The 12,354-nt window shown below is 46.8% G+C and overlaps 1 protein-coding gene across 2 annotated transcripts in view; it reads left to right on the forward strand.

Annotated features, from left to right (window-relative positions):
* Positions 1 to 208: 208 nt before the first annotated feature.
* Positions 209 to 12,354, forward strand: part of LAPTM4B (lysosomal protein transmembrane 4 beta) — a 36,234-nt gene continuing 24,088 nt past the window's right edge. Inside the window, exon 1 of one of the 2 annotated variants that reach the window (XM_036337826.1) lies at positions 209 to 541. In XM_036337826.1, coding sequence (XP_036193719.1) covers positions 443 to 541 — 99 coding nt within the window. In that variant the 5' untranslated portion in view covers positions 209 to 442. The remainder of the gene's footprint in view (positions 542 to 12,354) is intronic. The other variant, XM_036337824.1, reaches the window with a different exon arrangement.

A 12,354-nucleotide genomic window follows, 5' to 3' on the forward strand; every position in this document is an offset into this window, starting at 1 on the left:
GGCTGTAAGAGAATCTCAGCCCCTGATGGAGTTACCCAAAGAGGGGGAAGGCCCGGAACCCCGAGGCCGGCCGACCCGGGACCCGCGGGCGGCGCAGGATGATTGATTTATTTACTCGGTTGGCAGCGCCCGTCGCCGGCTGGAGCCCAGGGTGACATCACGGGCTGGGGCGCGGGTCACGTGGCCCCGGCCGCCCCGCCTCCGCCCGCCCCTCCTTCTCCCGCCGCCTCCGGAGCGCAGGGTCCAGCCGCCGCAGTAGCTCGGAGCTTTCGGAGAGGCGCGCAGCCAGGGTCGGGGGGTGAGTCAACGAGGGGGCCGGAGCCGGAGCCGGAGCCGGAGCCCGAGAAGCCGAGGAGCAGCAGCCCCGCGCGGCGGCCGGAGCGACGCGCCGAGGGTCCCGCAAACTTGAGCGGCGCTCGCGCCCCTGCCCGCGGTCGGAGCGATGAAGATGGTCGCGCCCTGGACGCGGTTCTACTCCAACAGCTGCTGCCTGTGCTGCCATGTGCGCACGGGCACCATCCTGCTCGGCGTCTCGTACCTGGTGAGCGCGGAGGGCCGTGGGGACGCGCGGGCGCACCTGCGGGAGGAGGCGCCGGGGACCCCGGGCCCGGCCCGCGCCGCGCCGTTCAGGCCGCGAGTTGGCTCCGGGCTCGGCCTTGGGTTGTCTGATCCGAAGGCCGAACGCTAATCCGCCTCAAGTTACATGATTAGAAACTTAATTCTTGGCCGCGGCTGCCCCGGCTCGGCCAACCTGTGGCGGGTTCGGGTCAGGGCTGGGAGTTGGGGGCGTTCCGGGGTCCCGGGTGGGCGGGGGCGCGCGCCCCAAAGCCACGGGCACAGAGCGCGCTGCGGCCGCGGTTCCGGATGGAAGTGCGCTTGGTGGCCGGAGACCTCGGGTCTTATCCGAGGAGCACGTGTTTTCCTCCCTTTCCTCCTGACACCCGGTGGGCTTTGTGTCCCCACGGGTCTGGACGGCGCCGTGGGGTGACTGGGCACGTTAGTCACCGGTGCGCCCCAGCTCTGCCCGCACCTGGCCTCGGGCTGCTCGCGTTCGGGGCCGAGATGAAATGGTTGAGGGTTTCTGTCGCTCCGTGGACGGCTCCCCCCGCCACCCCGTCTGTTGTAAAGTCCTAGGAAGGGATTTACTTGATTTACTGCCTTCCGATCAGCCCGGGGAAGCCATTTTACACCCATTTTCCTGCTCATCGACAGGTGATCCCTATACCTTTCTTATCAGACCGCAGGCAAGTCTGATTTCCTTCTTAAGGCTGGAACTTTTAAAGATGCTGTTTGTATGGGAGCAACGATTCTCGGGGGCGGTGAGGAAACCTGAGGCTCCTCCCAGTACCTGCTCCAGGTACTCTGTGGGCACCCCTAGGCTGCGCCAACGTGGAGTGGGGTCCCCTTGCATTTCAATTTCAGGTTTTGTGACATCTTGATGGAGGGTTACACCTGAGCCGCTTTTCAGGTGAATAATACCACGGCATCACGAGGAAATACCTTAAACACGGTAGTTAAGATAGCATGCAGGACTTCGTTAGTGAGAACACAATTTTCTTAATTATCAGAGTTTTTTTGTTGTTGAAAGATATTCAGGATATATATATATATATATATATATATATCATTATATCGAATTGTGTAGTTGTGCCATTTTAAGCAAAACATTTTCTCCCAGGGACTGTGGTCTTCTCTGTGCTATTTATAGTTTCAACTTTCCTTTAGTGGGTGCCCAGGACACACAATAGAACTTTTTGGCCTTGAAAGGTTTCAGGCAGATCTTTGGTATGTGTGGGGTTTACTATTGTTCAGTGCGAATGCAGATACTAGTTAGAACCTCAGTGTCTTGACTCAACCCTACCTTTGCTACAAACCAGGAAATCCTTTAGAGAAATGTAAAATGACTGTCTTAGCAAACAGATAGGAGGAGACTTCAGAATTTTTCCTGCTCTTACTGATAATCAAGACAGACTCTTTTATACAAACGACTTGTGTCCTCCTTGCAAACATTCAGATTTGCAGACTTGCACGTACATCAGTGAATGTGATTTGCAAAATCTAGGGCACCGCATTAGGCAAATGCACTTCGTGATGTGATCTGTGCAAAGGATCAATCTACTTGAGCCCACTGCTGGCGGAGAGCCAACCCGGCGGTCTCCGCGTGCTAAAAGGAGAACACTCCGCTGGTTTCTCCACCAGGGAGCATGCTCTTTGTGGAAAGTGGTGCTTGGGGTGCATGTCTTAGCATTTGGAAATATGTGGCCCTGTGAAAGGTTAGAAAACTGCCCAGCAGGTGTAAGAATGCCACCTTAGGGAAACCTAGTTCATGGGAAACCTGGCTTAAGTACTGGTGATCGTTATTAAAAGTATTTTTTATTTCATAAAACAATTTTAGGCTTTTTTAAAAACAGTGAGAGTTTTCCTCATACTTTTACATATAATTTGCTTATCCAAAACTTTGATTTACAGGAACAGTGTTAAGCCAGGGCCACGGAAGAACAAGGCATCTCTCCCTCCTTCCCCCACCCGCCCCTCCTCTCACCAGCCACGTGGCTGGAATGCCATCAGTTATCAGGAAGGGGCAGGTTTTCAGGAAAAAAAGGGTAGGCTTCTGGGAAGATGTTCAAGTAAGAGTCCCTGGAAGGGTTCTTTCTTAAACTTATAAACCATTGCCAGGTAGGTACAATGGACCTTATGGACCTTATTCATGCATTTTCTAATTGTTTCTTACCACCACCATTTATTAAGGTTCAGTGTGCCAGGTACTATGCTAGATTTGCATAACCTTAATTTTTATGTAACCCTGTAATTATTTCATTACAATTTTTTTAAATTGATCTTTTTCTTTGTTTCTTTAGAGAGGGGGGAAGAGGAGGAGGAGGAGGAGAGAGAGAGAAAGAGAGAGAGAGAGAGAGAGAGAAAGAAAGAGAGAGAAAGAAAACAAACTTTGATCGTTTGCCTCCTGCACCCACCCCTACTGCACAGGAAGGACCACGCTCCAACCAACTGAGCCACACCACTCAGGCCTCTTCCTCCCATTTTGTAGATGAGAAAACCGAGGCCAGGAGAGCTCAGGTGGTTTACATTAGGTCCCATTGTTTTTTTTGTTTTTTTAAATAATATTTTTTTTTTTTTTTTAAGGAAATAATCTCCCCAAATCACATCATCCTATAATTCTTTTTTTTTTAAATATTTTATTGATTTTTTACAGAGAGAAAGGGAGAGAGATAGAGAGTTAGAAACATCGATGAGAGAGAAACATCGATCAGCTGCCTCCTGCACATCTCCTACTGGGGATGTGCCCACAACCCAGGTACATGCCCTTGACCGGAATCGAACCTGGGACCTTTCAGTCCGCAGGCCGACGCTCTATCCACTGAGCCAAACCGGTTTCGGCATCCCATTGTTGATTCGTAGTCTGAGGAATGTTTCAGTCCAGTGGTCGGCAAACTCATTAGTCAACAGAGCCAAATATCAACAGTACAACGATTGAAATTTCTTTTGAGAGCCAAATTTTTTAAACTTAAACTATATAGGTAGGTACATTGTTATTACCTTAATTAGGGTACTCCTAAGGCTTAGGAAGAGCCACACTCAAGGGGCCAAAGAGCCGCACGTGGCTCTCGAGCCGCAGTTTGCTGACCACGGCTCCTGTTTTCACCGTTTTACTTTTTAAAAGTTGTGTGTGTGTCTTTTGTTTTTGCCTTGGAATGGTAAAGGTTTCCTTCGGTCCAGTAACAAAGCATATTGATTCAGGTATTTATATTGGAGATATTTTTATTTGTCTTTGTTTTATTTTTTTCTTTCTTTTATTGAGGCCTAATTCACATGTGGTGAAATTCACAGAAATTCACAGTACAGTTCATTAAGCTGACAAATGCAGGTGCCTGTGTAACCCACATCCCTAGAGAACATTTCCAAAAAGTTCCCTTGTGTCTCTTCCCAAGTTAATCCCTGCCACACACATCCCCACTCCACAGCCGAGTCTTACCCGTTCATAAAAGTGGGATTAGTATTGTGTGTATTCTTTTGTATCTAGTTTCTTTCACTTATAACCATTTATGTTGTTGGGGCATATTAGTGGCTTGTTCCTTTTTATTGCTGAGTGTTACATTATTGTAGGAATATACTGCAATTCGTTTATCCATTTGCCAGACAATGGACATTTGGATCGTTTCCAGTTTGGGGCTGTTATGGATAAAGCCGCTCTGAATATTCTTGCACGAGACTTTTTGTGGACGTATATGTTTTTATTTCTCTTGAGTAAATACCTAGATACGGAATTGCTGGTCATTGAGTAGATAGATGTATGTTTACTTTGTAGGCAAGTGCCAACCAGTTTTCCAACGCAGTTCTGCCATTTTACACTCCAGCCAGCAATGTATGAAGTTCCAGTTGCCCCATCCACATCCTTGTCAGCATTTGGTGGTGTTAGTCTTTTTCATTTTAGCCATTTTGGTGGGTGTGTGGTGGCAGCCCAGAGTGACTTTAGTTTGCATTTCCTCATGACAAATGATGTGGAAAGTTTATCTTTGTTTATTGGCCAATCCTATATCTTCCTTTATGAAGTGCTATTTATAGCCTATTTTGGAGGGTTTTGTCTTTTTTATTGATTTGTAAGAACTGTCCGTGTTCAAATCTGTAGACAATTTTTATGAGTTTATTTGAGCCAAACTGAAGACAATTGCTGGGAAGCAAAATCTCAACGGATAAAACAAAATGTTCCGGAAAATGGCAGTTTTACCACTGATTTTATACATCAAAATAAAAGGGGGAGATGTAAGAGAGTTACATCATGAAATCCATTGGTGATAGATTCGGGAGGTGGGGGAAAGTAACGCAGGGAAACCTCTGGGATTGGATAAGAAGTAAAATGCATAGCCTGGCAGTGGCTGAGCGTTGATCCATCAACCAGGAGGTCCAGTGAAACCGGACAACCAGTGGGTCCAAGCTGCCCATCACACTACTTGAGCCAATTAAGCAGATGGGGTTGAATCCTGTATGAGCATTTATTCCGATAATGCCTTCGGTATGGGAGAGCAGTAGGTCACCTACAAAAATCTGCTCTCCCCCTCCCCCATAAACCAGATGCTTATATGGGTAGAAGGACAGAGATTACGTGGGAAAGTCGGAATTACAGGCCTGGGGAAATGGGCACGGTTTAATCACCTCAGGTTACAAATCGTGTGGTCTGTGGGGGGAGGGGGGTGTCGAAGGACCAGATTACAGGCTGGGTTGTAAAGAGCAGGTGCCTCCAGGACTAGATTGTTTGGGCCATTTCCATAATGATAGGCCGTTGGGGAAAGAAGGATGGGCTGCATTCTGCTGTCAGTGCTCAGGTCCCAGAGCATGCGGGTCCCAGAGCATGCAACTCTCAGCCAGGTTAGAATGTGCTTGCCCGAATCAGACCAGAACCATCCTGGTTAACAGAGCATGATTAATAGTTCTTATTTCATTTCTTATAACTAGTAGCTGGTCCCCAGTATTATATTTCTGCCCCGGACAGAGGTTCGATTCCTGGTCAGGGCACATACCCAGGTTGCCCGCAAAATCCCCCATAGGGGGTGTGCGGGAGGCAGCTGATTGATGATTCTCAATCTCTCTCCCTTCCTCTCTGAAATCAATAAAAACATACCTTTTTTTTTTTATGTAGGTGGGTACAGGATAGTTAACAGTCAACAAGGAACACAGAACAATAACTAGTAAGGGATTTGTGGTCTCCCCTATGGTGCTTTGGGGGCGGAGGAAAGGAAATTACTTTTTTGTTATTCTAACGGCTTGTTATCAGGTATGTTATCCTGATGCAAAATGACAACAAACAGACAGTTCAGGGGAAGATTGACTTTGGTTAGGGAAAAATACTGCCCTAGGACATGACCTCCTCCTCCTCCAACTGCTTTTAGAAAACTACCAGAAACGGTCCTGGTAGTTGAAAGCTTCTGTCTTTGGTACCAGGCATGGGTCATCCTTTATGCATGTTATCCTTTTTGTCATCATCCAAGTGTGTGTTTCTTAAATCCTCATTCTGAGGCTCGTAAGCCAGGACTAGGTAATAGGGAAACTGAGACAGGTAGTTGAACAGCAGTTTGCAGCCACCTAGTAAATCCTATCTTCCCTAAGCCGGGACACTTAAGAGTAAATGGTTTGCACTTCTCCTCCCCAACCACCCTATGCAGGGAGACAGGGTCAGAAATCTAATTAGTGCTATTTGCCAACCAGGCTCAAGGACAAATGAAAATAAACCTCATGTTGGTCCATCAGCATAAAGCTGATGAATATTCTGTTGAAACCTTCCCTGAGCCCTGCCCTAAGATTTCCACCTGCCAGAGAGAGATAAAAGCCTCCAGACAAAGGACCCAGCGTGTGCTCTCCTTCCCAGGAGCTTGCTCATGCCCTTCCCCCTCCCCTCTTCTGCCCTTCTCCTCCTTCCCCCACAGGCATGCACCTCCTAAACTCTCAGGGACCCCACGAGGCTTGCAACCAGGGCAGCCATGGGCAGTGGCAGGTCATCCCAGGCAACCCCCCTGAGCCTGTCCCCAAGGCCTCCTTTTCTCTGACTTCTTAGCCAAAGCAGCCTGGCCTGGGCTCCACTTCCCAGCCCTTCCTTGTTTCACGTTCCCAGCTTTAACACACGCCCTCTAAACTCACCTGGACTGCTGTTGTGAACTTTTTCCTGCACGAAGTCAAGAACCCACACACCACTGCTGGCCCTAGGCAGACCCGCTCAGGGCCGGGTCCTCTTTCTGGTGTTAATGTAAAAAACCATTGAAACCTGTAAAGAATTTTTGTGAGTTTATTTGAGCCAAACTGTCGACATATGCCGGGAAGCAGAACCTCAACGAATTGAGATAGTGCTCCGGAGAATGGCAGGGTTACATCCATATTTATACATGAAATTCATAGGTGACAGATTTAAGGAGGTGGGATTAAGCGAAGCGGGGGGGGGGGGGGGTGTGGAACCTCTGTGATAGGATAAAAAGTAAAATGATGGACACATACTTAGGTGGGTGCAGGATCAATTAACATGATAATGAAGGAATTTGTAGTATCTGTCCTGGCGCCCAGAACATTTGGTTGTGCCCCAGGGGCTCCAGAATAAGGGAAGTTACAAGTTACCCAGACATTTCAAGGGAATGTTATCTTAGAGGCAAAAAGGCAAATGGGCTCAGTAAGGATCAAAGTTGATCTTGTCAGTGAAGATACTGGCTTAGGACATAACTGCCCACCATAACTGCTTTTAGTTAAAGTTTAATTTCAGACCATCCTTTGTGGTTATTTTAGGTCTCTGAGTCTGCTAGGCTGCCACGCAGGCCTTCCCTGAGCTTGTCAGGTCAGCGTGTGGCCCCTTTCGTCCACACTGGTAACAGTTCCAGGATATGTCTGTCTGTCTGTCTGTGTCTCTCTCTCTCTCTCTCTCTCTCTCTCTCTATATATATATATATATATATATAAATTTTTTTTATTCATTTGAGAGAAAGAGAAAGAGAAAGAAAGGAACATTGATCAGTTGCCTCTGGTACACGCGACAGTAGAATTGAACCCCAAACCTGGGCATGTGCCCTGACTGGGAACTGAAGCCGCCACCTTCTGGTGTATGGGACGACACTCCAGTCAACGGAGCCACACCAGCCAGGGCTTATCCAAGTGTATTTTAGGAACTTAGTCATTCAGCAGAAACATACTGAATGCACCTCCTTGTGCCAGATACTATTCCTAGGGTCGTTGGCCACGTATCAGATGATCGAGGATGAAAGCTCGGAGTAGCTGGTCTCATTGGCTTTATGACCTGGCCTTTCAGATAATCAACTAGTTCACTTTGAAGGTCACAGCTTTTTGTGTGCCCGAGCCTGATAGGGTCTCTGTATCCCGGGAAGCTCTGGTGCAATAACGATTGATTTCTGTCTGGGCAGTAAAACTGACATCTTGTATTTGTCAAGTGATTGATAGTTGTTTTCAGTGGGTTTTCACATTTGTTCTCATTTAGGCCTCAAAGCTGCCCCTAGGGACGGGCACAGGAGATGGGGATATAGGTTCTTTAAAGATTAATAGTTTCTTTCCAGCTGTCGGTCTGGAACTAGGTCCATGCAGAATATGGACCAACGCATAGTAATTTATGTCATCCTTATTGTCTAGTGCTTCCCATATTACAGAAGATTGTAAAAGACTGAAAGACTAGGCTAAAGTCTGAACATTACTCTGTAGGTAGTGGGGAGGCCTTGAAGAATTACCCATGGGAGTGATAGGATAAGAACAGTTTTTAAGGAATATTCAAAGGGCAGGCTGTTTTAAGTAGCTGGGAAACCGGAAAGGGTATGTCACAGGCCTCTAGCTATGGGGTACTGCAGCAGGCACAAGTCTTTCCAGCACAAGTCTTTCTTTCTTTTTTTTTTTTTAAGATTTTATTGATATTTTACAGAGAGGAAGGGAGAGGGATAGAGAGCCAGAAACACTGATGAGAGAGAAACATCAATCAGCTGCCTCCTGCACAGCCCCCACTGGGGATGTGCCCGCAACCAAGGTACATGCCCTTGACCGGAATCGAACCTAGGACCCTTCAGTCCACAGGCCGATATACTCTATCCACTGAGCCAAATCGGTTAGGGCCCAGCACAAGTCTTTCATTTGCTAATGGTGCAAAGGATATGGATGGGAATTGTTACTCCTTAGCAAACGATCCAAGTCTCTGTTGTCAGCCAGACTTTTTTGATCTGCATTCAGAAATTGAATAAATTTGAATAGTGAGGGCTACCAGATTTGTGAGATATCTCCAATAAGCCCTTTATAAAAGTTCAGCCCCCCTCCCCCATACTCCTCCCCAACCTAATATAAAGGATCCAGGGCAGTTCTATAAAATATTGGCTAGTGAAGATTTCAGTGGTATTTCATATCCTTTTTATATTTCGATGCACATTATAGTAGATATGCATCAGAAAGTTTTGAAGACCTGACCAACGTGGTTCAGTTGGTTGGAGCATCGTCCTGTACACCAAAAGGTGGTGGGTTCGATTCCCAGTCGGGGCACATACCCAGGTTGCGGGTTCGATTGCCCCATCAGGGTGTGTGCAGGAGGCCGCTGATGATGTTTCTCTCTCTCCCTCGCTTTAAAATCAATAAAAAAAAATTTTTTTAAAGGAACCTTTTAAGGATGGGCTGGCCAAGAAGTAAAGATCGCCACCACAGCTGTTTTATTAACCATTTATTTGTACGCCATAAGCGTCTATGGACACAAGTGGTGGACCTTTTGAAATGAAATTCAAAATACCGTTGCAGTTAACTGGTTAATAATATTACTCTCCCTCGTACCCACTTTAACTATATCTCACTTACTAATAAAGTGTCAAGTATTGAAGTGGTCCACATGTATTTTGCACACTAGGTTGTGTATTATGTTTAACTAAATGTGCAGTGTCTTTGTTTTGCCAGTTTACTTTGAATCTTTGCCAGGAAGGACCAGGCCACAGTTAGTTTCTCCTTTGCCACCCCACCCCCTTTGGCCAGATATATTATTATGTTCATCAAGGGATAATGGAAATAATGTGTGAGCCTTAGCCGCATAATCCCTGCTTTCTCCTCCCTCCCAGCTCCATGGGCTCTTCGAGCTTCTGGAGCCTTAAGAGTTCTGGAAGAGCTATCAAGTGGTTAACCCATTTTACTTAAAGCAAAGTAAAAGTTAAGCCAAGATCATACTTCTTCAATTGTTCTTACACTTTTAAAGGTTTAGCGTTGCCTCTTTGCAGTTGCAGCTTGCAAGGAAAAGTTATTTCTCAGGGAAATAATGTGGGGGCCAAAAAATGTGTGAATGAATGCAATTTCAAATTATTAGTGAGAGTAAGTGTGAGCTTATTTCTTTCATTAGCCTTGAGCTGCTAGAATTACGTGGCTCCTTGGTTCCAGAGTGCAGAGATGGTGAAGCAGCCATACTTGGCATATAGCAGGTACTCCCATTTGTGTCGACTAACAACAGAAGGCTGAAGGGTTGCAAAAATGGAGGCATTGTAGGTTGGGGGGAAAAGAAGCACTTATGGGGTCACCCAGGGAAGACCAGATGGGATGCAGCAGAATTAGGCCCTTTCTTAGTGCATCCTCAGCCTTCCTGGACCAGAGATGGGATCTTGTATTTTGTTTATTAATGTATTTTTTATTGATTTCAGAGAGGAAGGGAGAGGGAGAGAGAAATAGAAACATCAATGATGAGAAAGAATCATTGATTGGCTGTCTCCTGCATGCCCGCCTACTGGGGATGGAGCCTGCACCCTGGGCATGTGTCTTGACCAGGAATCGAACAGTGACCTCCTGGTCCATAGGTCGATGCTCAACCACTGAGCCACGCTGGTTGAGCGCTTAATGATTTTTATTAGTGTGAAAATCTGATTCTCAAGAAAGAAAAAGAAATGAAGGTTATGACAGCCTCAGACGAGTACCTAAAAGATCATGATTTCTTCTAACCCTTTAGTGCTTGATACTTGTTTTAAATACAGTTTACGTCTCGATAGCCCATCCTAAACTAGGCTGTGGGCTAGGCCTGTCTTTTCACATTCAGAGGCCCAGAGTGTTCTTTAAGAAATACTTGTTCTCCCCTTCGCCCCCATCCCCTTCCCAGAGTTTCCCCAAGGCCCTTGGACTGCATTCCTCTTTCTGGTCTCAACCCGGGGACCATCCTTTGCCTCTGTTCGCTGTCCAGACACCTTTCCATTTATCATGTGGACCCTGGATTCTTGGAGAATATAGTGGTGTCTCAGCCCGCGAGTGAAGATCAGAATGCAGCCAAGTCCATCCAGAGATACTGCGGTAGCTGCTGCTGGGTGGCAAGTCGGTTTCCTCTTGCTTGCCAGCCTCCTGTCGCCGGGAGCGCGGCTGTCCAGAGCCCTCCCTCGGAAAGAATTCTGAGCCTGCTGACAGGTGGCTGGTTGGCAGGACCAGCCAGGGCTTGTGAATGCAATGTGGTGACTTCTTGGGAGGAGCCTGAGTTACTGGAAAGACCGTGGGTGATAGTTGTAATCAAAGGACCCAGGATCGAGTCCATAATCCTGGACCATTATATGCGCTTGATCAGGCTTTCTCTGAAGTCCAAGAGTCTCCATCTATAGCAGCGGTTCTCAACCTGTGGGTCGCGACCCCTTTGGGGGGGGGGGTCGAACGACCCCTTCAGGAGTCGCCTAAGACCGTCGGAAAACATATTTAATGACATATTGTTTTTGTGATTAATCACTATGCTTTAATTATGTTCCATTTGTAACAATGAAATTGGGGGCCACCACAACATGAGGAACTGAATTAAAGGGTCGCGGCATCAGGAAGGTTGAGAACCACTGGTCTATAGAATGGTGTCATAGAGGAGGAAGAAGTGCTTCAGTGATACAGGTGGTAGGTGTGGTGGGCTCTTCATCACCCAGGAGGAAGACATGCTGAAAGGATGGCGGTTGTGGGCCACAGGTCAGTCCAAGGGCTTTGTTGAATATTAAAATTTTGCCTGTTGAAATGGGGTTCTAATAGAGGTACAAGTTCCATTTTACTGCCTTTTAAAAAAAATATATTTTATTGATTTTTCTACAGAGAGGAAGGGAGAGGGATAGAGAGTCAGAAACATCGATGAGAGAGAAACATTGATCAGCTGCCTCCTGCACACCTCCTACTGGGGATGTGCCCGCAACCAAGGTACATGCCTCTGACCAGAATCGAACCTGGGACCCTTCAGTCCGCAGGCTGACGCTCTATCCACTGAGCCAAACCGGTTAGGGCTCCATTTTACTGCTTTATCTTTTTACCTCGGTATGTAACTTAGAGACTGCCATATTGGCTGTAATGATACTCTAACTCAGGGGTCCTCAAACTACGGCCCGCGGGCCACATGCAAATACAAATCTTGTATTTGTTCCCGTTTTGTTTTTTTACTTCAAAATAAGATATGTGCAGTGTGCATAGGAATTTGTTCATAGTGTTTTTTTTAAACTATAGTCCGGCCCTCCAACGGTCTGAGGGACAGTGAACTGGCCCCCTGTTTAAAAAGTTTGAGGACCCCTGCTCTAACTCATAGTTACATTATAGCTCTAACTTTGAGTTAGATTATAATTAGCAGAGTAGCTCATTTTTATGCTTTTGTTTCCTTGGACTTTCTCTTAACTTTTAATTCTTTTTAAAATATATATATTTTATTGACTTTTTTACAGAGAGGAAGGGAGAGGGAAAGAGAGTCAGTCAGAAACATCGATGAGAGAGAAACATCGATCAGCTGCCTCCTGCACGCCCCCTCCTGGGGATGTGCCCGCAACCAAGGTACATGCCCTTGACCGAATCGAACTTGGGACCCTTGAGTCCGCAGGCCGGTGCTCTATTCACTGAGCCAAACTGGTTAGG

The sequence above is a fragment of the Myotis myotis genome, unplaced genomic scaffold, assembly GCF_014108235.1.
Source record: "Myotis myotis isolate mMyoMyo1 unplaced genomic scaffold, mMyoMyo1.p scaffold_m19_p_16, whole genome shotgun sequence".
NCBI lineage: Eukaryota > Metazoa > Chordata > Mammalia > Chiroptera > Vespertilionidae > Myotis > Myotis myotis.